The sequence below is a fragment of the Pteropus alecto genome, unplaced genomic scaffold (genome assembly GCF_000325575.1).
Source record: "Pteropus alecto unplaced genomic scaffold, ASM32557v1 scaffold370, whole genome shotgun sequence".
In the NCBI taxonomy this organism is placed as follows: Eukaryota; Metazoa; Chordata; class Mammalia; order Chiroptera; family Pteropodidae; genus Pteropus; species Pteropus alecto.
The window spans coordinates 359,910-384,505 of record NW_006431075.1 but is presented as its reverse complement, the minus strand read 5'-3'; the positions used below and the strand labels follow the sequence as shown (position 1 = coordinate 384,505).

Here is a 24,596-nt window from a genome sequence, read left to right as displayed (position 1 = left end):
AACTGGAAAGCCACATGCAAAAGAATGAAACTAGACTGTTGTCTATCACCACATACCAAAATGAACTCAAAATGGATTAAGGGCTTAAATATAAGACCTGAAACAATAAAATGCATAGAAGAAAACGTAAGAATGAAACTCAAGGACCTTGGACTTAAAGAGGATTTTATGAATTTGACCTCAAAAGCAAGGGAAGTAAAAGCTAAAATAAATGAATGGGACTACATCAAGCTAAAAAGCTTCTGCTCAGCAAAAGAAATCGTCAACAAGGTAAAGAGAGAACCATCTGAATAGAAAAATATATTTGCAAGCAACACCTCCGATAAAGGCCTAATATCCAAAATACACAAAGAACTCATACAAGTCAATAACAACAAAAAACAAATGATCTAAGCAACAAATGGACAGAGGAACTGAACAAACACTTCTCCTTAGAGGACAAATATATGAAAAGATGCTCAACATTGCTAGCTATTAGAGAAATCCAAATCAATACCACAATGAGATACCATCTCACATCTGTTAGAATGGCTATAATCGACAGGACAAGTAATAACAAATGTTGGAGAAGATGCAGAGAAAAAGGAACACTTACATACTGCTAGTGAGACTGCAATTGGTACAGCCACTATGGAAAACAGTATGGAGGTTCCTCAAACAACTTAGAATTGATCTGCCATGTGATCTACAATCCCTCTATTGGCTATTTACCCCAAAGACTTGCAAATCCATATCTGAAAAGATATTTGCACACCGATGTTCATAGCAGGATTATTCACAGTGGCCAGGACATGGAAGCAAGCGAAGTGTCGTATGATAGATGATTAGCTACAGAATCTGTGGTGCAAATATACAATAGAATATTACTCAGCCATAAAAGAAGTGAAATACTGCCGTTTGCGACAACATGGATAGACCTTGAGATAATCATGCTATGCGAAATAAGCCAGACAGAAAAAGTTTAAAATCACATGATATTACTTATATGTGGGATATAAACCTAAAAGCAACAAATTAACAGGACAAACAGAGACTCATGGACATGGACAATAGACTAGTGGTTACCAGAGAACTACAGACTAGTAGTGTCAGGGAGGTGGGGGAAGGTAGACGCAGTAAAGGGGGTCAAATAGAAGGGATAAGGGGAGGGTGAAGTGGGTAAAGGGTATCAAATATATTCTAGCTGAAGGAAACTGGACTTTGAGTGGTAAATACACAATGGAATATACAGATGTCAATTTATAATGTGCACCTAAAAATTATATAATTGCATTAACCAATGTTACCCCAATAAACTTAATTAAAAAAAATAGACCTCAGTATGTATCTCAATATGGCCTCTTATTAGCTGTATCACTTGAGTAGGTCACTACTTCAATCTGGGTCCCAATTCCTCATGTATAAAATGGAATTAATGATTACAATATCACAAGGTTGTTGTTTTAAGGTCCTATTTGAACTATTAAGTGCCTTTAAAGTGTTTAGTGTATTCAACGGTTAGAATTTCAGTCTCCTGAATCAAGTTCTCAGATTTTTTAGATGGGTGGCTAAAATTATATCTAATTCCTAAATAAAAACAGAAGAAAGTCAAATACTAGACTATTTCACGAAAAAATACCTTTATTTTTAAAGCATTTGTGTGTAAGTTCTCATTTGTATGTACATTGTGATAATTATGTTACATGGATTATCAAAATTGTATGATACTATAATGGAAGGAATTTTGCTGCAAAACTTGTACCTGGCTCAGGAGAGTGGAAGAAGGCTCATAAGATGTATCTTCACACAGATCCTGAAGTTGATACCAGGTGGAAGGGAGAGAACATGGGCCAGTTAATAAGGATTGAAAGACTTGCTCCTTCACAATGGCATCCCAAAAGGTTCATCTCTATATTCCTGACAATCCTTATTAAGCCTGGAATGTCAAATCAGGCCAAACTCAGAGCTGAAAGAAATCACTGGGAGGGTAACAAGAGTTTTAAAACATGAAAATATTTAGTTTGAGGGAGGTTTATAATTTACCTTTGAAAGCAAACCTGTGACCAGCTACCAGGTACAAGATTATATCTCAAGGTATCCAGGAGCTAGTTTGCTGGGAGATTAAAGAGGCCAAGCAAAGGTTCTACCAATCTTAGTGAAAACCTGAGGCACAAGATTGACGCAATATCATGGCAAGGCATTCTTCCCAAGAACTATAATCTATTCTGGCCTTAAATAGAGCGTTGGAAGTGTTTTCCTAAGGAGATACTGACCTACTTACATATGCTACTTTGAGAGTGGAAGCTGCTTAACAGACACTTCTAACCCAAGAAAAGTTTTGTTTTGTTTTGTTTTGTTTTCTAGAAGAACTAGGTATATTACTCTCATTTCTTTTTTCATGAAGCCATTCCACAAATCACAGCCAGAAACTCAGTTTGAAACCGAGCACTTGCTTTCAAGACTGCGGTTGTACCCACTGACTGAACTTGTATCCACTGGCTGAACAACACCTTAACCAAGACCCACTGCTAAGGTTTGGTCCCACCAGCAGAGGTCATAGGTAGGCCCGCTTTTAACTCAGTAGGGAAAACAGACAACTTTAATAACTTTGGGCAATGAAAGATGCTATTAAAATGTCAATCCCCACTGTCTTTGTGCCCTTGTAATTTTGACCAATAATAAATAAAGTTTCAATTCCCAGTACTGCTTTACTCCCCCTCTTCTTACCCCTAGAGCTAGGCACAGCAATTAACCATTATGAAAACCCAAGCAATAGATAAAACATACCTAATGTCACTTTCGATAATAAATGCTGAAATTCAAACACATTAATAAAGTAAAACCTGGTTTCTATTCATTTAACCTCTATTAACATCATCACAAATCATTGATTTTTAGAAGAAAAAAGAAGAAAAATGTACCAATTAAATGGATTAGAAGCTTATTACATCGGAGTCATAATTTATTTCAAGAAACATTTGGTGTGTGCCTTCTACATTCAAAGCATTGTGAAGTAAAACAGTTCTTAGCTTACAGGGACTAACAATTGTGTTGGGAAGAGAAAAATATACTCAACTAATTCTAATGCATGACAGGCTGTCACAAACCCTAAAATAAAAGTCCAGACAAAAAAAAAAAAAAGAACCATAAAGAAAACAGGAAGGATAAAATGAATTTCTACTTTTGCAGGAGAAAGGATATGTAGGAAAAGTCTCTTAGAGAATAAGCACATTGAATTGGGCCTAAAGGATAACAAGATGAAATTGAGGTTTGGGGAGGAAGTTTCAGGAAAAGGAACGGGTAAAGTATTTCAGAAAGAGGAAAGAGTATGAGCAAAAGTAGAAAGTGGAAGAGTGGTTTATATTATGGATAGGCTTTTAAAAACTTTTACCTAGTTGATCATTTTAATCCAGGATCTATGGAAACAACTCTATCATTAACACTCAAACCAGACAAGTGAGTGTGTATGTGTATCTGTCCACAATTTTTTGCATAATAAATACTTATAAAATATATTTTTTTATATCTGATCACAGCTTTATTTTCAATACATTCTTTTTCTACAGCTGTATTGAGGTATAATTGATATTTTTAAAACTGCACATATTTAATATATACAGTATCATGAGCTAGGACTCTTTTATACACCCATATATTATCACCATAATCAAAGTAATAGACACATCCATCTCTCCAAAAGTTTTCTTCTGTCCCTTGCTTTTCTGTGTGTTATTAGAGCATTTAACATTAGATCTACCAGATTAACAAAGGCTAAAGAGCACAACATGGTATTGTTAACTATAGACACTATATTGTGCAGCATATATCTAAAATTCATTCATCTGTATAACTAATATTATACCATTAAATGACTCTACATTTTTCCCTCCCCATTCCCTAACAACCTTTATTGTATTTTCTGCTTCTATAAGTTAGGCTATTTTATATACCTCATATATATGGATCATGAAATATTTGACGGTAATTGTCCTTTTGTGTTTCTGTGACTGACTTATTTCACTTACCACGTCTTCCAGTTCCATCCATCATGTTGTGACAAATTATAGTATTTTCTTTTTTAAGGCTGCATAATATTCAATTGTGATATATATCACATTGTCTTAATCCATTCATATGAAAATTTGAGCTGTTTCCATATATTAGCTATTATGAATAATGCTGCAATGAACATAGGTGCGCAGATATCTCTTTGAGGTTCTGATTTAAATTCTTTTGGATACAAACCCAAGAGTGAAATCACTAGATCTTTTGATAGTTTTAGTTTTGATTTTGGAGAAATTTCCATGCTGCTTTTCCATAGCAGCTGTATCGTTTTATATTCCCATGAAGTGTACAGAAATGTAATTTCTACACATCCTCACCAATGCTTATCTTTATTGTTTTTAATAATAACAATTTTAATAAGTGCGAGGTGATACTTTACTGTGGTATTGATTTGCATTTCCCTGATGATAAGTGATGGTGAGCATCTTCTCATGTACCTGTTGGCCATTTTCATGTCTTAGGGAAAGGTCTATTCAATTCATTTTCTCATATTTTAATTGGGTTCATTGAGGTAGAGTTGTTTCTTACATATTTTGGAAAATAATATCTTATCAGATATATTAATTTGTAAATATTTTCTCTCATTGCATAGTTTGACTTTTCACTCTCTTGTTTCCTTTTTCTGTGCAGGAGCTTTTTCTTTGTTTGTTTGATATAGTCTTGTTTGTATAATTTTGCTTTTGTTGCCTTGCTTTGGTGTCATATCCAAGAAATCCTTTATTAGACCAACGTCATGAAGCTTTTCCTCTAGATTTTTTTTTCTAGGAGTTTTACATTTTCAGATCTTAGTTTAAGTCTTTAATCCATTTTTACTTGATTTTTGCATATGGTATAAGACAGAGGTCCAGATACATTCCTTTGCATGTATATATGTAGTTTTCCCACTACCATTTGTGAAAGGACTATTGTTTTCTCATTGTATATTCTTAGTACCTTTTTTGAAGATCAGTTAACCATATATGTATGGGTTTATTTGGGGACTCTCTATTGTGTTTATTGGTCTGTATTTATGTTTATGTCGGTATCATATTATCTTATTTATTATAGATTTGCAATATATTTTGAAATTGGGAAGTGCGATACCTCTAGTTTTGTTCTTTCTCAAGATTGTTGTAGATATTGAGGAACATTGTGATTCTATATGAAATTTTGTATTATTTTTTTTTCTCCTTCTCTTAAGTATGACATTGGGATTTTGATGGGAATAGCACTGCTTTTGGTAATAGGGACATTTTAGCAATATTAAGTTTTCCAATCAATGAATACAGAACGTCTTTCCATTTATGTAGATCTTCATTGATTTCTTTCGTCAATAATGTGTAGTCTTCAGCGTACAAATCTTTCACCTCCTTGGTTAAAGTTATTTCTAAGTATTTTATTTTCAATATTATTGTAAATATGATTGTTAATTAATTTCACTTTTGGATAGTTCGTTGTTAGTATATAGAAATGCAACTAATTTTATTATGTTGATTTTATCTTCTGCAACTTTATTGAATTTGTTTATTAGGTCTAACAGTTTCTGTGCGTGTGTGTGGGGGAGATCTTTAGAGTGTTCTAAGCGTAGATCACATCATTTGTAAATAGAAATAATTTTACTTCTTGCTTCTTAACTTTTTTAAAAAAAATTTTAAATAATTACTTTATTTCAATTATAGTTGGCATACAATATATTAGTTTTATGTGTATACAATATAATGATTAGATGTTTATATAACTTATGAAGTCATCACCCTGATAAAGCTAGTACCTATCTGACACCATATATAGTTATTACAATATTATTGATTATATTCCTTATGCTTTACTTTACATCCTCATGTCAATTTTGTATCTACCAATTTGTACTTAATCCCGTCCTCTCTTTCACTCACCCCAGCCCCATTCTCACCCAGCAACCCTCAATATATTCTCTGTATCTGAGTTTATTTCTGTTCTTTGTTTATTTTATTCCTTAGATTGCACATGTAAATGAAATCAAATGGCATTTGTATTTCTCTGTCTGACTTACTCCTCTCAGCATAATACCCTCTAGGTTCATGCATGTTGCAGATGGCAAGATTTCATTCTTTCTATGGCTGAGTAATATTCCATTGTATATATGTACCATCTCTTCATTCATCCATTGAAGAACACTTAGTTTGTTTTCATCTATACACACACACACACATACATATACATATTTACACTGTGTGTTCACCTCCTAAAGTTAGATTTCTTTCTGTCACCACATATTTGACCCCCTTTACCCCACCTATCTCCCCCCTCCCCCATCCCTTACCCTCTGGTAACCACTAGTCTACAGTCCATGTCCATGAGTCTCTATTTGCTTGTCCTGACCATGTTTAAGTTGTTTAAGCCTTTGATCCATTTTGAGTTGATTTTTCTGAGTGGTGTAGTATGTTCTGCATGTGTTTATCCAGTTTTCCCAACACCATTTCTTGAAGAGAATATCCTATGCTCATTGGATAATCTTGACTTGTTGAATATTAGTTGATCATATATATACAGGGATTTAATCCTGGGCTCTCTATTCTGTTCTATTGCTGTATGTCTATTTTTATGCAAGCTCAATATTATTATTTTTTAAATATTATAATTTTGTAGTTTGAAATTAGAAAGTATAATACTTCTGGATTTTTTTTTCTCTTTTAGGATTGTTTTGGCTATTTGGAGTTTTTGCAAAATTTCATGAACATTTTAGATATGTTTTCTATTTCTTTGAATATTACCATTTGCATTTTGATGGAAATTGTGTTAATCTATAGATGGGTTTGGGTAGTATGGACATTTTAACAATATTAATTCTTCCACTCTATGAACATAGAATAGCTTTCCATTTATTTGTGTTTTCTTTGATTTTCTTCAGCAAGGTCTTGTAGTTTTTGTTGTACAGATCTTTTACTTCCTTGGTTAAATACATCCTTTTTTTGTTTTTCATGTTGTCTTGAATGAGGTCATTTTGTAAATATTTTGTTATTAGTGTATAAGAATGCAACTGATTTCTGTATGTCGATTTATATACTACAACTTTGCTAAAAGAGTTGATTATGATGGACAGAATGGAGAGGGATTGGGAGGCTGGGAGAATGGGGTGAAGGGTTAAAGAAGTACAAATTAGTAGTTGATAATTGGACATAAAGAACATGGCGGAAGAAATGCAGTTAGCATTAATATGATAGCTAAGTGGAGGGCCAGGGGAAGGAGGGAGCAATTGGGGAATAGTTTTATGAACATTATAGATGTCTAACCAATGTATTGTATATTTGAAACTAATTTAAATAAATACATTTATTTTAAAAAGAGTTGATTATTCCTAAGAGTATTTGTTGAATCTTTAGGATATTCTATATTCAAAATTACATCATCTGCAAACAAAGACAGTTTTACTTCTTCCTTTCTGATTTGAATGTCTTTTCATTTTTTGTGTCTTGCCTAATTGCTCTAGCTAGGACTTTCAGTACTATATTGAAGAGTGGTGAATTAGTATCCTTGTCTTGTTCCTGATCTTATTGGAAAAGCTTTCAATTTTTTACTATTGAGTATAGTACTAGCTGTGGTTTATCATATATGACCTTTATTATTCTGAGGTATATTCTTTATATACCCAATCTGTCAAAGATTTTTGTAATGAAAGATTATTGTATTTTCTCTAATTATTTTTATGCATATATTAAGATGATCATGTTATTTTTATCTTTTATTTTATGAAGATGATGGATTACATTTATCGATTTGCCTATGTTGAAACATCCTGGCATCCCAGAGATAAATTGCTCTTGGTCATGGTATATGATATTATTATATGTTCTTGAATTCAGTTTTCTAATATTTTGTCAAGAAATTTTGTATCTATATTTACCGGGGTATTGATCTATAGCTTTGTTTTATTTTATTTATTTATTTTCTAATTAGAATTGACATTCAATATTGTTTTATATTAGTTTCAGGTATACAGAATAGTGGTTAGACATTTATATGATTTACCAAGTGATCTTCCTGATTAGTCTAGACTCACCTGGCACTCACTACACATAATAATTTCAATATTATTAACTATATTTCTTATGCTGTGCTTCACATCCATGTGACTGTTTTGTAACTATCAATTTTATTTTCTTGCAGTGTCCTTATTTGGCTTTGATATCAGGGTTATGCTGGCTTTGTAGAATGAATTTGGAAGTGTTCTCTCCTCTTCAATTTTACAAGAGTTTGAGAACAATTGGCATTCATTTTATTTTAAGTGTTTGGTAGAATTTGCCACTGAAGGCTTCTGGTTCTGGATTTTTCTGTGTTGGGAGATTTTTGATTACTGATTCAATCTCTGTACTCATTATTGGTCTGTTCAGATTTTTTTATTTCTTTTGGTTCAGTCTTGGTACATTGTGCATTTGTAGAAATTTATCTATTTTTTTTTTAGGTATCTAATGTGTTGGCATATAATTGTTATAGTAATCTCTGATGACTATTTCTGTAGTATCAGTTGTAATGTCTCCTCTTTTGTTACTCATTTTATTGGATTCTTCTCTTTTTCTTCTCAATTTTGTATCTTTAGTCTTGTCAATTTTACTTATCTTTTTGTAACACCAGCTTTTAGTTTTATTAATCCTTCTATTTTTTTTCTAGTCTCTATTTCTTTCATTTCCACTCTGATCTTTACTGTTTTCTTTTTTCTGCTAACTTTGGTCTTCTCTTGTTCTTTTCCTAGTTCTTTTTTTCTTTTTTTGATGTATAACTAAAAGCTACTCTGAACTGAGGAACTTTTAAAAATAATTTGAATTATGTGAATTACATCAGCCTTCATGCTTTATAAAAGTAATTATCATTCCATATGAGATATTAAGTATTCATGTTATAGACAATGACTGATGACCCCAAGGATATACAGATACCTTGCTATAACTTCTGTCTTCTGGGAATGTCATGATCCATGGGTTTGGGAGTATTGGATTAGATGACACATTCTTAAGTTTATGAGATTTAAAATATCACATCATTAGTCACCAAATCTGGAAGACAAATACAGGGAGCAATAATACATCACTCCATATCACAAAGGGAGAAGTAATTAAATTTCATTGTATCTTACAAGTTACCTTGAATTAGGTAACTGAAGAGATTTCTATTATTTAGTTGACTTCCAGAAAACTAAAAACTTGAAACCAAAGTTGTGCCTTTTTCTCAACAGCAGGTGTATATACAGCTTGATAGTTCCTCATTTTTATTAGGCTCACTCTGGATTTCATCCTTTTTGTTTCATTTTTGTTTTTTTTCTAACTTTTAATTTACATTTTACACAGCTGTAAACCATTTTAAACACTTTGGAAATTAGATGGGATATAAATGACTTATACTAAAAAATTTCTTATGGGTACTCAAACATTGTTTTAAAAAATTTTAATAACATTGACAATATCTCGAATTTCAAAGATTTAGAAAGTATATTTTAGCATTTTCAGCATATAGAGTAGAAGCAACCAAATAAAAGTCATGACTTTGGAAATGTAGCCTACCCATGCACAGACATAGGTGTTCTACTTGTGCTTTATTTTGTAATCTCTTAATTTACTTTAAACTGTGATTCAAACATGGGATATGTACTTTTCCTTTAGTATAAAATATTTTTGCAATTTTTTTTTTCATTTATCAACTTGAAATTTACTCCCAGTCCTTTTTTCTCTTGTGGGTTTGGATACCCCCAAAACTACATGTCCCAAGTTCAAGACCAACATCCACACTGGCTGGAAATCTGCTCCCTTGTTGTTTTTGAGACCTGAACTACAGTAGAATGCCATAGGTTAAAGTATGATATGGAAAGGAAAAGGGTATTCAGAGACTGCAAAATAAAATATTTTTAGATTGAAAACAAAATCACCCGAAAGGTGGGTTACATTCCAGCAAATCACAAAATGGTTGAATATATCATTTAAAAACATTAAATTATTGCCAAGTTGGTGGAAATTCATTAGTGGTTTTCTTAAAACCCTGAACTTTATCTCAAAGTATTTGTATATCTGATTTCTGGGAGAATCATTTATATCAGGTCTGTGAATCATCAAGGTGGATGGAAATCCTATGTCACACACTCTGTATACCTGGAACTGTTTTCCCTTCCTCAGAATTAATTTTAGGTCTCTGCCTTTTAAGATATTGATTGGTTGTTTTCCTCATGGGAATGAATAGGAAACATGTTTTCTCTTATGTCTCAGGTGCCTCACCATACCCAGGAGTGCAAATAGATGAAGACTTCTGCCGTCAGCTTAAGGAGGGTAAGAGAATGAAATTTCCTGAATATTCCACTCCTGAAATGTGAGTTATTCCCCAGGCTACGTGTCATCAGACTAAATTTGGATAAAAAGGTCAAAGTAAGCATCACAGATTACAGACAATAATACACAAAATCTTGTTCAGTGCCAAGGCACTTATTTTGCCTTCACAAGTGTACAGGCATACCTCAGAGATATTGCAGGTTAAGTTCCAAACCCTCACAATAAAGCCAATTTTGCAGTAATGCAAATTACAAAACTTTTTTTGGTTTCTCAGTGCATATAAAAGTTATGTTTACATTATACTGTAGGATATTAAGTGTGTGGTAACATTATATCTAAAACTGCAATGTATTATAAATATATCAGATATGTTATTTATTTATATATCTAATAATAACATATTAAAATATATTATTGCTAAAAAATGCTAACCATTATCTGAGACTCCAGCAAGGTTTAATCTTTTTCTGGTGGAGGGTCTTGCCTCAATCTTGGTGAAAATACAATATCTGTGAAGTACAATAAAGCAAAGCACAATAAACTGAAGTATGTCTGTCATAACTTAAAGATGGTCTAAGAACCTAGAAATACAAATTTCATATTAAAATGCATATACTGACATTTTTCAGCAAATTCATAAGTTGTAGAAGGTGTTCATGTATTAGGTGTAATCATGATACTGTCTAGGTCACTTCTAGCCTTAGATTCTATACTTATATGTTTATGTTTCAAAACATCAAATAAAAATTACCACCAAGAAGCTTGAGTTTCCAGAACAGCCTGTCTTGGGCTTCTGACAGAGATGTGGCCATACACGTTACACCAAACTGAACCCATGTTTTTGTGATCTCTTACTGGATCAATAAATGAATCTGCACAATTACAACAGATACTAAAAGCAGATTTAAAGACTTGTCATATCACAGAGATATAGAGATAAGTTAATGATTTTTAATTGTTTTAATAAACAGCAATTTCAGCATGAAACTGCATTTACTACTTAGTTGATGGCTCATTGGCCAAAGTCATTGGAAAGTACAGTCTGGGATTCTAGCATTGCCATTTAAAATCTAAAAATGATGACATTTTATACCATTTTTCAATGAAAGATGTATAAAGATATTTGAAGATAAAACTCCAATTATATAATCTTCTAGATCATGAGGAGAGCCCAAAATCCAAGAGAATTATTTGAAGCAATTTGGCCTCATGACAAATGCAGCAGTCCCCCCGCCATTTACATAATCTTTGTAATTCCAAAGCAATTCGATAGCTAACCTAAATGCTAGATTGCTCTCCTTAAGACTTTCTAAATATTTAAGATTATAAATGGACTAATTATGACTGGTTATGTGCATAAATCTATGCCTATCAACTCAGAACAAGTGGGAATGAAGGAGACATAGGGATAATGGACAGTTATAGACCTGGCAGGCTTTTCAGAAACATAATTCTTAGGCCGTAGCAGAGAATATAGCTTGGGATAATTGTGAAGGTATAATTTGAGGTGTAATCCATAGGAAAAGTTGAAAAAGCAATGGGAATGGGGAATGGAGATTTTCTTGGCATTTTTTTCAATCTTCAGCTACCAGACTATGCTTGAATGCTGGCACAGTGTGAGCACCTTGAGACCTAACTTCTCTGAACTGGTCAGGCGTCTTGGAGATCTCCTTCAGGCCAGTGTTCAACAGGTATTCATTACTTAGTTTATTCTATCATTCAGTGTCTTTTTTTTTTTTTTGTATTACAAAACTCGTTTTTATTTATGGTTCCCAGTAAAAGGTCTCAGGATCACCAGAAGTCCCCAGAACATACTTTGATAACTGATGATATAGATAAATTGCTAATATAAGTGTCTTTTTAATGTTGTCTGCTAAATCACAGTTCTTGGAGCTGTAAGCAGTGCAATTTTGGACTATGCCCATGTTCAGTCCTCAGAGAGCTCATAATCTAATCTGGGGAGTGTAAAGGAAATAATTATAATATGATAAGAAAAGTGAAGTAGAAAAAGAGAAAATAATAAGCCCCTGAAAAGGGTATATGTGAGACATCAGAGACAAAGTCAGTTCTTCATTAAAATATTTATTGAGCATCTAGTCTGTGCCACATATTGCACTGGGCACTTTTGATGTAAAGATAAAAAGACATGAATTCTGATCTCAAAGAATACTCAAGTAAGAAAACCAAGGCTTGTAGTAGAGTATGATGAGTACCAAGAGAAAGGGAAACAAGGGTTTTGAGGAAGAGCAGGAGCTAGACTATTGGAAAAGTCCAAGAAGAAAATGGACTACTGTATATACATAACTATTCTTTACATATTCGTAATGGTAACCACACAACAAAGATTCAGAACTAAAGTATATAACATAAAACAAGAAGGATCAGAGAGAAAATCCACAAAACCCAACAAAAATAAATTTAAAAAAAAGACACACAAGGACAAAGAAGCAATGAAAACACCAAGCAACCAGAAAGCAAAACACAAAATGGCTATAGGTAAACCTCATATTTCAATAATCACCTTAAATGTAAATGGAATGAACTAACAATAAAAATGCACAGAGACGCAGATTAAATCAGAAAACAAAACCCAATCATATGCTGCCTCCAGGAGACACATCTCAGTTCCAAAGACAAATATAAAATCAAAGTAAAGGGTAGAAAATAATATTTCAAGCAAATGGCATTCAGAGAAAAGTGGGAGTAGCGGTACTAATATCGGACAAAATAGACTTCAAAACAAAAAAGGAAAAGAGACACTGAAGGACACTTCATAATGATAAAAGAAATCATGCACCAAGAAGATGTAACACTTATTAATATCTATACTCTGAATCAGAGAGTCTCGAAATATATAAAGCAATTACTAACAGAACAAAAGGAAGAAAAGACCAAATCACTATTTTACTAGGGGACCTAAATACCCCATCGTCGGATATGGACAGATCATCGAAACAGAAAACCAATAAGGAAATAAGATCCTTAAATGACACATTAGACCAACTGGACATAATGAACATATACAGAGCCTTCAATCCCAAAACAGCTGCTTATATATTCTTCTCTAATGCATATGGAACATTCTCAAGGATTGACCACTACTGAGACACAGAGATAGCTGCAACAAATATAAGAGGGTTGAAATCATACCAATCATATTCTCTGATCATAATACTTGGAAGCTGGAGATAAAATGTAAAAAGAAACTTGGAAGAACCACAAATACATGGAAATTAAACAACATGCTACTGAAGAATAACTAGGTCAGAGAGTTTTGGGACATAGCAAACTCGGTAATAAGAGGAAAGTTTATATCATTATAGACGTATCTCAAAAAAATAATAATAATAACGAGCCTAAATAAACAGCCTAACACTTCATCTTTAAATACTAGAAAAAGAAGAACAAACGAAGCCTAAAATAAGAAGAAGGAAAGAAACAATCAATATTAAAGCAGAAATAAATGAAATTAAAAACAATGACAACAACAACAAAACAAAAATAATAGAAAAAATCATTCAACAAAGAGCTGATTCCTTGAGAAGGTTAATAAAATTGACAAGCCCCTGGCTAGATTACACTAAAGAAAAAAGAGAAAGGACACAACAACATCAGGCATGAAAGAGGAGAAATTATAACAGACACCACAGAAATACAAAAGATCATACAAGAATAATGTTAAAAAGTATGTAACACCAAATTTAATAACCTAGAAGAAATGCACAAATACTTAGAAAGATATAACCTTCCTAGATTGAATCAAGTAGAACTGGAAAATCTAAATAGACTGATCAGCAGAATGGAAATAGAAACGGTCACCAAAAATCTACCAAAAAGTAAAAGTCCAGGGTCAGATGGCTTCACCAGTGAATTCTACCAGCATTCAAAGAAGATTTAATACATATTCTCCTAAAATTCTTCCAAAATATCGAAAAGAGGCAATACTTCCCAACTCATTAAAGAATACTATGAAAAAGTATATAGCACCAAATTTAATAACCTAGGAGAAATGGACCAGTACTTAGAAAAATACAATCTTCCTAGACTGAATCAACAAGAACTGGAAAATCTAAATAGACCGATCAGCAGTATGGAAATTGAAACAATCATCAAAAACCTACCAAAAAGTAAACGTCCAGGACCAGATGGCTTCACCAGTGAATTCCGCCAAACATTCAAAGAAAATTTAATACCTATTCTCCTCAAACTCTTCGAAAAAATCAGAGAGGAGGCAATACTTCCCAACTCATTTTTGAGGCTAATATTACTGTGATACCAAAGCCTGGTAAAGATAACAAAACAAAAGAAAACTACAGACCAATATCTCTCATGAACACAGATGCAAAAATCCTAAATAAGATACTAGGGAACCGAATACAGCAACATATTAAAAGGATTATACACCATAACCAAGTGGGCTTCATCCCAGAGGCAAAGGGATGGTTCAACATACCCAAATCGATTAATGTGATATACGACATAAACAAATTAAAAAAATAAGAATCATATGATATCAATAGATGCAGAAAAACCCTTCAACAAGATACAGCTTCCAGTTATGATCAAAACACTTAACAAAATTGTTATAGAAGGAAAGTACCTTAACATAATAAAGGCCACATAGGACAAACCCTCAGCCAACATTATACTCTATGGTGAAAAACTAAAAACCTTCCATCTTGATCAGGAACAAGACAAGTCTGTCCACTATCGCTACTGTTATTCAATATAACACTAGAGGTCCTAGTGAGTGCAATCAGGCAAGAGAAAAATATAAAAGGCATCCAAAAAGGAAATGAAGAAGTCGTGTTGGCTAGATGGAGGGGAGGGGAGGGATGAAGCAATTGGGGGGATCGTTTTATGAACTATATAGATGTCTAAACAACGTACTGTATACTCGAAAGTAATTCAAATAAATTAATCTAAAAAACAGGAGTAAAAAATGGTAACAACTACATTCCTATCAGCAAGTACCTCAAATAGAAAAGAATTAAGTGCTCTAAATAAAAGATAAAGTGGATGAATGGAAAGGAAATCAAGACCCCTAAATGTTGCCTATAAGAGACTCACTTCATATTAAAAGACAAACACAGAGTAAAAGGAAGGGGATGGAAAAAGATATTGCTTTGATGGACCTAGTAGCTATTTAAGTCACACAGAGAAAGATAAACATTATATGAGTTCACCTATATGTGAATACTAAGGAATAAAAAGAACAAACTAATCAAAAACTGACACACAATTGCAGTAAACAATTTGGTGATGTACAGAGGGAAGGGAAGGAAGAGGGATGAGAGAATGGAGTGAAGGGTTAAAGAAGTACAAATTAGTAGCTGAAGGATGGTCTCAGGGATGCAGAGCACAGCATTGGGAATGTAGTTAGCATTAATAACCTGGCTAGGTGGAGGGCTGGGGGAGGGAGGGAGCAATAGGGATGATCGTTTTATGAAATATATATGTATGTGTGTGTGTGTGTGTGTGTGTGTGTGTGTGTGTGTGTGTCTAACAAGTGTACTGCATACTTGAAACTAAATAAAATAAATAAATTTTTAAAAAAGTTAAACTGTCACTGTTCGTGGATGACATGATATAGAGAAAACCCTAAGGACTCCATAGGAACACTACCAGAAACAATCAACAAATACAATAAAATTTCTGGATACAAAATCAATGTCCATAAATACATAGCATTCTTATACACTAATAATAAATTTTCAGAAAAAAATGTGGAAAAGCTAATTCTTTTTGCAATTGAAACAAAAAGAATGAAATACCTAAGAATAAATCTAAAGAAACATGTGAAGGAACTATATAATGATAACTATAAGACGCTATTAAAAGAAATCAAAGAATACACAATGAAATGGAAAAATATTCTATGTTCTTGGTTTGGAAAAATCAACATAGTTAAAATGACCTTATTACCTAAAGCGTAATACAAATTTAATGCAATCCCCGTCAAAATCCCATCGGCATTTTTTGAAGAAATAGAACAAAAAATCATCAGATTTGTATGGAAGCACAAAAGACACCAAATTTTCAAAGCCATCCTGAGAAAAAAGAATGAGGCTGGAGGCATCACTCTGCCCTACTTCAAACTATGCTACAAAGCAACAATCATGAAAACAGCATGGTATTGGCAGCAAAACAGACACACAGACCAATGGAACAGAATCGAGAGTCCAGAAGTAAACTCGTGTATATATGGGCAAATAAGTTTCAACAAAAAAAGCCAAAACAATACAGTGGAGAAAGGAAAGCCTCTTCAATAAATGTTGCTGGGAAAACTGGAAGGCCACCTGCAAAAGAACGAAACTACACTGTTGTCTATCACCACACACCAAAATGAACTCAAAATGTATTAAAGACCTGAATATAAGACCTTGACCAATAATATGCATAGAAGAAAACATAGGAACTAAACTCATGGATCTTGGACTTAAAGAGGATTTTATGAATTTGACCTCAAAGGCAAGAGAAGTAAAAGCTAAAATAAATGAATGGGACTACATCAAACTAAAAAGCTTCTGCTCAGCAAAAGAAACTGTCAACAAGATAAAGAGACAACCATCAGAATGGGAAAATATATTTGCAAGCAATACCTGCGATAAGAGCCTAATAACCAAAATGTACAAAGAACTCATACAATTCAATAACAACAAAAAAACAAATGATCCAGTCAAAAAATGGGCAGATCACCTGAACAGATACTTCTCTCTAAAAGACATACAAATGGCCAACAAATATATGAAAAGATGCTCAACATCGCTAGCTATTAGGAAAATGCAAATCAAAACCACTATGAGATACCATCTCACACTGTTAGAATAGCTATAATGAACAGGACAAGTACTAACAAATGTTGGAGAGGATGCAGAGCAAAAGGAACCCTCATACACTGCTGGTGGGACTGCAAATTAGTACAGTCGTTATGGAAAACAGTATGGAGGTTCCTCAAAGAACTGAGAATTGATCTACCATATAATCCAGCAATCCCTCTACTGGATATTTACACCAAAGACTTGAAAACTCGTATCCGAAAAAATATTTGCACACTGATGTTCATAGCAGCATTATTCACTGTGTCCAGGACATGGAAGCAACCAAAGTGTCCTATGACAGATGATTGTCTAAAGAAGCTGTGGTACATATATACAATGGAATATTACTGAGCCATAAAAGAGGTGAAATACTGCCATTTGCAGCAACATGGATAGACCTCGAGATAATCATGCTAAGAGAAATAAGCCAGACAGAAAAGATTGAAAGCCACATGATATCACTTATATGTGGGATATAAACCAAAACACAACAAATAAACAGGATAAACAAGCAGAAATTCATGGACATGGACAATAGACTAGTGGTTACCAGATAGTGGGTGGGGGGAGGTAAATGGGGCAAAAGGCATCAAATATGTGGTGACAGAAAGAAATCTAACTATGGGCAGTGAACACACAATGCAATATATACATATGCCTTACTGTTAAACTGTACACCTGAAACTTACAGGATTTCTTTAGCCAATATCACCATAATAAAAATAAATTTAAAAAATATATATGCCAATCAATTAATGTGATACACCATATAAACAAGATACAGCATTCATTTCTGTTTAAAACACTTAATAAAATCGGTATAGAAATAAAGTACCTGAACATAATAAAGGCCATATATGGCAAACCCTCAGCTAACATCATACTTAATGATGAAAAACTACAACCTTTCCTCTAAGATCAGGAACAAGACCAGGCTGTCCACTATCACCTTTACACTTCAATAAAGTATTGGTAATCCTAGTTAGGATCACACAAGGAAATAAAAGACATCCAAATAGGGAATGAAGAATTCAACTTGTCACTTTTGCAAATGACATGATTCTCTATATAGAAAACCCTAAGGGCTCCACTAAAACACTAATAAAAATAATAAATAAATACAGTAGTTTCAGGATACAAAATTAATGTTCAAATATTCAGTGTTTTCTATGCTGTGATAATAAATTTTCAGTAAATGAAATGAAAAAATGTTACATTGCCGTTGTAACAACAACAAAATACCTAGGAATAAATCTAATGAAAATTGTGAAGGAGCTATACATTGAAAACTATAAGACATTATTAAAAGACATTGAAGACACAAAAATGGAAAGATATTCTGTGTTCTTGGATTGGAAGAATCAACAGTTAAAATAGCCTTGACCTTATTATCTAAATTATTATACATATTTAATGCAATCTCTATCAAAATCCAAATGGCATTTTTTAAAGAAAAAGAAAAAAAAAAAACCATCAAATTTGTGTGGAACCACAAATGTCCCCAAATAGCAAAAACAATCCTGAGACAAAAGAATATGGCCAGAGGTATAACTCTGTCTGACTTCAAATTATACTACAAAGTAATAATACTCAAAATAGCATGAGATTGGCAGAAAGACAGACACACAGACCAATGGAACAGAATTGAGAGTCCAGAAGTAAACTCCTGCATATATGGACAAATCATTTTCGACAAAGGAGCCAAACCCATACAATGGAGAAAGGAAAGCCTCCTCAATAAATGGTGCTGGGAAAACTGGAATGTGTCCATTTCTTCCAGATTGTCCAATTTGTGGGGGTATAATTGCTTGTTGTATTTTCCTATGATCCATTGCATTGCTGTGGAGTCAGTGGCTATTTCTTCTCTTTCATTTCTGATTTTATCTATTTGAGTCCACTCTCATTTTACTTGATGAGTCTGACTAAGGGTCTGTCAATCTTGTTTATCCTTTCAAAGAACCAGCTCTTGGTTTCATTAATCTTTTGTATTGTTTTCCTAGACTCTATTTCATTTATTTCAGCTTTAATCTTTATTATTTCCTTTCTTCTATTCATTTTGGGCTTTGTTTGCTGTTCTTTTTCTAGTTCTTTAATTGTAAGATTAGATTGTTTATTTGAGCTCTTTCTTATTTCTTGAAGTAGGCCTGTATTTCTATGAATTTCCCTCTTAGAACTGATTTCACTATGTCTCATAGATTTTGATAGCTGTGTTTTCATTTTCATTTGTCTCTAGTTATCTTTTGATTTCTTCCTTGATCTCATTAATAACCCATTCATTGTTTAGTAGCATGTTATTTAGCCTCCATGTGTTTGTGTATTTTCCAGTTTTTTTGTTCTTGTAGTTGATTTCTAGTTTCATACCATTGTGATCGGAGAAGACGATTGATATGATTTCAATCTTCTTAAATTGATTGAGACTTGTTTTGTGTCCTAACATGTGGTCTATGCTAGAAATTGTTCCATGTACACTTGAGAAAAAAATATATTTTGCTGTTTTAGGGTAAAATGCTCTGAAAATATCTACTAAATCTACCCATTCTAGTGTGTCTTTTAGGCCCATTGTTTCCTTGTTGATTCTTTGCCTGAAGATCTGGCCATTGGTGTCAATGGGATGTTAAAGTCTACTACTATGAATGTATTACTACTGATCTCTCCTTTAATGTCAATCAATAATTACTTCATGTATGTAGGTGCTCCTATGTTGGGTGCATATATGTTTACTAGGGTTATGTCCTCTTGATTTATTGAATCCTTTAGTATTATGTAATGCCCTTTTTGGTCTCTTATTATACCCTTTATTTTAAAGTCTATTTTATCTGATATAAGTATTGATACCCTGGCTTTTTTTTTTTTCCATTTCCATTTGCATGAAATATCTTTTTCCATCTCTTTACTTTCAGTCTGTGAGTGTCATTTGATCTGAAGTGGGTCTCTTGTAGACAGCATATATATGGGTCTTATTTTCATATCCATTCAGTTACTCTATGTCTTTTGATTGGAGCATTTAATACATTAACATTTAAAATGATTACTGATAGGTACATTGTTATTGCCATTTTATTATTCATATTTGTTATTTCTATTTTCTTTCTTACTTCTTCTCTTTTTACAGAAGTCCCTTTAACATTTCTTATAATACTGGCTTGTTGGTGATGAATTCCTTAAGCTTTTTTCTGTCTGGGAAGCTCTTTATCTCACCTTCCATTTTAATTGAAAGCTTTGCTGGATAGAGTATTCATCATTGTAGATTCCTGTTTCTCATAACTTTGAATATTTCTTGTCATTCCCTTCTGGCCTGCAAAGTTTCCATTGAAAAGTCAGCAGTCATTCTTATGCGGATACTCTTGTAAGTAACTAACTGCCTTTTTCTTGCTACTTTTTAGATTCTCTCTTTGTCTTTGACCTTTGGCATTTTAATTATGATGTGTCTTGTTGTAGGCCTGTTTAAATTCCTCTCATTTGGGACTCTTTGTGCTTCCTGAGCTTGTATGTCTAACTCTTTTTCCAGGTCAGAGAAGTTTTCTGTTATTATTTCTTCAAATAGATTCTCAATCCCTTGTTCTCTCTCTTCCTCTTTAGTTACTCCTATGATATTGATATTATTACATTTCATGTTTTCCCAGACGTCTCTTAAACTATCCACATTTATTTTTTTTTCTTTCTATTGTTCTGATTGGATGTATTCTGCTACCTTGTCTTCCAGTTCACTGATTCGATCTTTTGTTTCTTTCCATCTACTGTTGAATCCTTCTAGTGTAATCTTCATTTCAGTTATCATAGTCCTCATATCTGTCTGGTTTGTTTTTATAGTTTCTACATGCTTTTTTATGCTTACTACTTCTCTGTCGATGTTCTCATTATGTTCATCCACTCTTCCCATAAGTTCATTGAGCACCCTTATAACCATTATTTTGAACTCTGTCTCTGGTAGGTTACTTACTTCCATTTCATTTGTTGTTTCACTTGCGGTATGTTTCTTTGTTTTCTCATTTTATTAGCCTCTCTGTGTTCATTTTTTTGTGTCAGTAATATTTGTTTCATCTCTCAGCCTTGGACAGATTGCCTAATGTGGAAGTGTCCTGTGTGGCCCAGTGGTGCACTCTCCTTAATCCCTTATTTGGGGGCTCTCAATGAGATCTTTGTGTTAGTTTTCGGTGATGTTTTGTTGTCATCAAGCCTTTAATGTTGTTAGTAGAGCAGTGAATGGAATTAACGCTCAGGCTGACTAATTGTGGGAACTGACTGTATTCACAGGGTAAGAGTTGCTGTGTGGGGGCTGACCCCAATGAGTGGGATTTGCCCTAGCAGGCTTGTGTACTTGTTGCAACTACCCTTTGTGTGTATCACCAATGCGACTAGTCAGGAGTTGCTCCGTTGTGGTCTGGTGCCAGCCTCCAGATGCATTAGTTTTGTGGACCCTTTGGAGAAGCTCCCCTGTAGGCCAAGGTCAGCTGCTGCTTTGGATTGCTCATGGCTATCTGCTGGGAACTACAAAGTGATCTACAGATGGTTGTTGCCTATGCTGGATCTATAGGTAATTAGAAGAGACACCGCTGTAGACAGTGGTCGATTATCTCCCATCCCTGACCGAGGATAGTTTAGCAGAGGGAACAGTGCTTCTCAGGCCTGACACCATCTTTCAGTTGCTTGTAAGTCTCTGAAACTGGATGAGCCTCTGGGTGATATGCATGTTGGGTGGCACGGGGACCCCAGGAGTCTCCTGGGTCTATTGAGTAAATTTTCCCCTGTCACTGCAGTGTCAGTTATGTACCAACACTGTTTCTGTGGCTCCCTGTACAAGTTTCCACTCATAACAAGGTCAGCTGCTGCCCACCTTGTGCCTAATGCCCTACCCCAGGACAGGAGCTGCTGCCTATCAGTGTGCAGCACGCACTTTGTGTATTAGATGGGGCAGGAGCTCAGGGACTAAAGGGCTGTCAGACCAATACAGACTGCTGCAATCCCCTCAAGAGATATTGCAGCTCGTACAGGCAGCAGTGGTCTGTCCACAAATGGTTTCCTCGAAATCCGCTCACTGCACTAGCCAAGGTCTATTGCCTGTGCTGACTACACAACCCCAGAGCCAAACAGGGCATGAGAGGCTGTCTGTCAACGGGCTGCAGGCACTTTGTGGCTTGAGTAAAGGGTGATCTCAGGGAGACAAGGGCTGTCTGGCCAATAAATCCTCAGTTTTGTTGCAACTTCTGTGCCTGGGCTTTCCTGCTGTAGTCACAGACCAGCTGCCATCTGTGGTGGTCCCAGATATCCCTGCACTCCCTGGACACAATATTCCAACTCTTGCATGCAAAAGTGGTCTGCCTGCAATAGATTTCTGTGCAGTGCCTGTCCTGTGCCAGCCAAAGTTTTTACCTGTGTGGATTGGGAGATCAGCGGGAGGGGACGGGGGGGCAGGGGGGCAGGGCTGTGACAGTTCACTGTCAATGGGCCACCTGGGGCAATTTGTGGGTAGGGTGGTTTGGGGTCTCAGAGAGACAATGGCAGTCAGATCAGTATAGTCTCAGTCTTGCCGCAACTTTGGCAACCTTTTGTGTGTTTCCACAGAAGTCTCAGATCACAGCAAGACCAGCTGCAGTCTGGTACTGGCCTACAGATCCCCGAGATCTGCTCAAGTTCATGTTGGCAGCATTGATCTGCCTGATCCTATCTCGGAAATGGGGCTCACAGTGCTGGCTCCCCACTGGGAATGTTTGGCCCAGAATCAGAGGAGGGCTTGGTAGCCATCCAGCAATAAATGCCCAGGGCAATCTTCTGGTTGGGTGGGGCATGCTGATCCCCTCTGGCTAGCTCTTCCTAATGGCTCCGTGGGAGGCGGCTGCATAGTCAAGCTTGTGTGGTCTGTAGATTGCCCAGACGGTGGGCCTGACTAAGGCACAATGTTGGCTGCCCTCCCAGCCCTTGTTCTTGTGCCAAGTAATGCAGACTTTCTCATAATGAATCCCATGTGAACCTCTGACTCAGCGCCAGTGTCCTAGATGAGTGTGCACAAATCAGAATGTCTGTACACGAATCCTTCAAAGGGGCATCTAGGGTTTCAGTCTCTTTCTGTCTCACCCCGACAGCCAGAATCCCCTCTGGTTTTTATTCCCAGAGTTATTGAAATCTCCTGTTCCCTGGGCTGGGACCCTTGGCTGGGAGCCCCCAAATGAGACCAGGAACCCCCTCTCTTCAGCAAGCCTCTGCATCCTCGCTCTCCCTCCCCATGATCCTCCACCACTGTGAGTGAGGGTCCAGCCAGATTTGTGACTTTGCCCTTCCTACCACCTTCAATGTGGCTCTTTTATATTATCAGACATATGTATTAACATCAGTCTGATTTCAGGTGATTCTCCACGTTGCTTATTTTATAGTTTGGTTGTAATTTCAATGTGGACCTGGGAGGAGACAAATCCTGCTTTTACCAAGTCTGCCATCTTCCTCCTATCTAAGTGTTCTTTTTTTATTTCTAACCTTGGATACCTACAACGGCAAACTACACTTCTAAGATTCAAATTAATTATTCATTCAAGTATTTATAAGTTATTCACATTGCTTTATAGCACTAAGTACACAGGTTAGTATGTGGCTCAACCAGTTTGGGTTTTTTAGCATGTAAACTTGTTACATGTGTGACTCTGGGAAAATTCACTTCTCCAGCTCCTTTAAGTCTCAGCTTTCTTACTAGGAAACGTATAAAATGAAGATGTTGAATGATCTCCAGCCTCCTCCTTTTCCTGACTTTCTGGAATCTAAAGTATATAGCACTCGATTCTAGTGGTTTTATTAATACTGAAGTTGGCTAACCAAGTATTTCTCAGCAATGAGATCCAAGGCAGAGATTCAAATTCCATTTTTTGCTGTATCAGATTGAGGACAGGTAAAACACACAAGGCAGGACTATTGCCTAGACTCAGGACTGTGAGCAGAGAGAAGGCAGGGAAAAGAGATACATTACAGGTCAAGTTGTAAACTGAGACACTTATAGAAAAGCCCATCACCTCCCCACATGACCATGATTAAAAAAAAATGACAATACAAAGTGACTAAGAGAAATTATCTAGAACAGAATCCTGGCCTTACACTTACTAACTTTGTGACTGTAGACATATTCCTTAATTGTTCTATGCCTCAGTTCACCTATCTGTAAAATAGAGCACTAATAATACCTTTATTCATAAGATGTGATGAGTAAATGAGAAAATAAATGTAAAGTACTTATTATAGTGCCTGGTACATAGTACGTAGCGCTTAATACTAACCGTTATTATTTTATCACGTTTTGAATTTGGTTCTTGGATAATGGTTTATCTATAGGAGGTTAAGGTGTAGATAATATAATGAAATGATTCCAGGAGTAATAGGTAGAGGAAAACTAGCATTTTAATAGGAAACCTATCTCCAAATACTGCTAGAGTTGTAAAGCTCAAGTTTTTGCTCTCCCTTCATCCCTTGGAGTTATTTATTT

At 34.9% G+C, this 24,596-nt stretch overlaps 1 protein-coding gene across 1 annotated transcript in view; it reads left to right on the top strand.

Annotated features, from left to right (window-relative positions):
* The window catches only part of LOC112469042 (vascular endothelial growth factor receptor kdr-like), a 199,235-nt gene that overhangs the window by 147,360 nt on the left and 27,279 nt on the right, over nucleotides 1–24,596 (top strand). Inside the window, exons 24-25 of the mRNA XM_025038493.1 lie at nucleotides 10,254–10,353; nucleotides 11,899–12,004. Coding sequence (XP_024894261.1) covers nucleotides 10,254–10,353; nucleotides 11,899–12,004 — 206 coding nt within the window. The remainder of the gene's footprint in view (nucleotides 1–10,253; nucleotides 10,354–11,898; nucleotides 12,005–24,596) is intronic.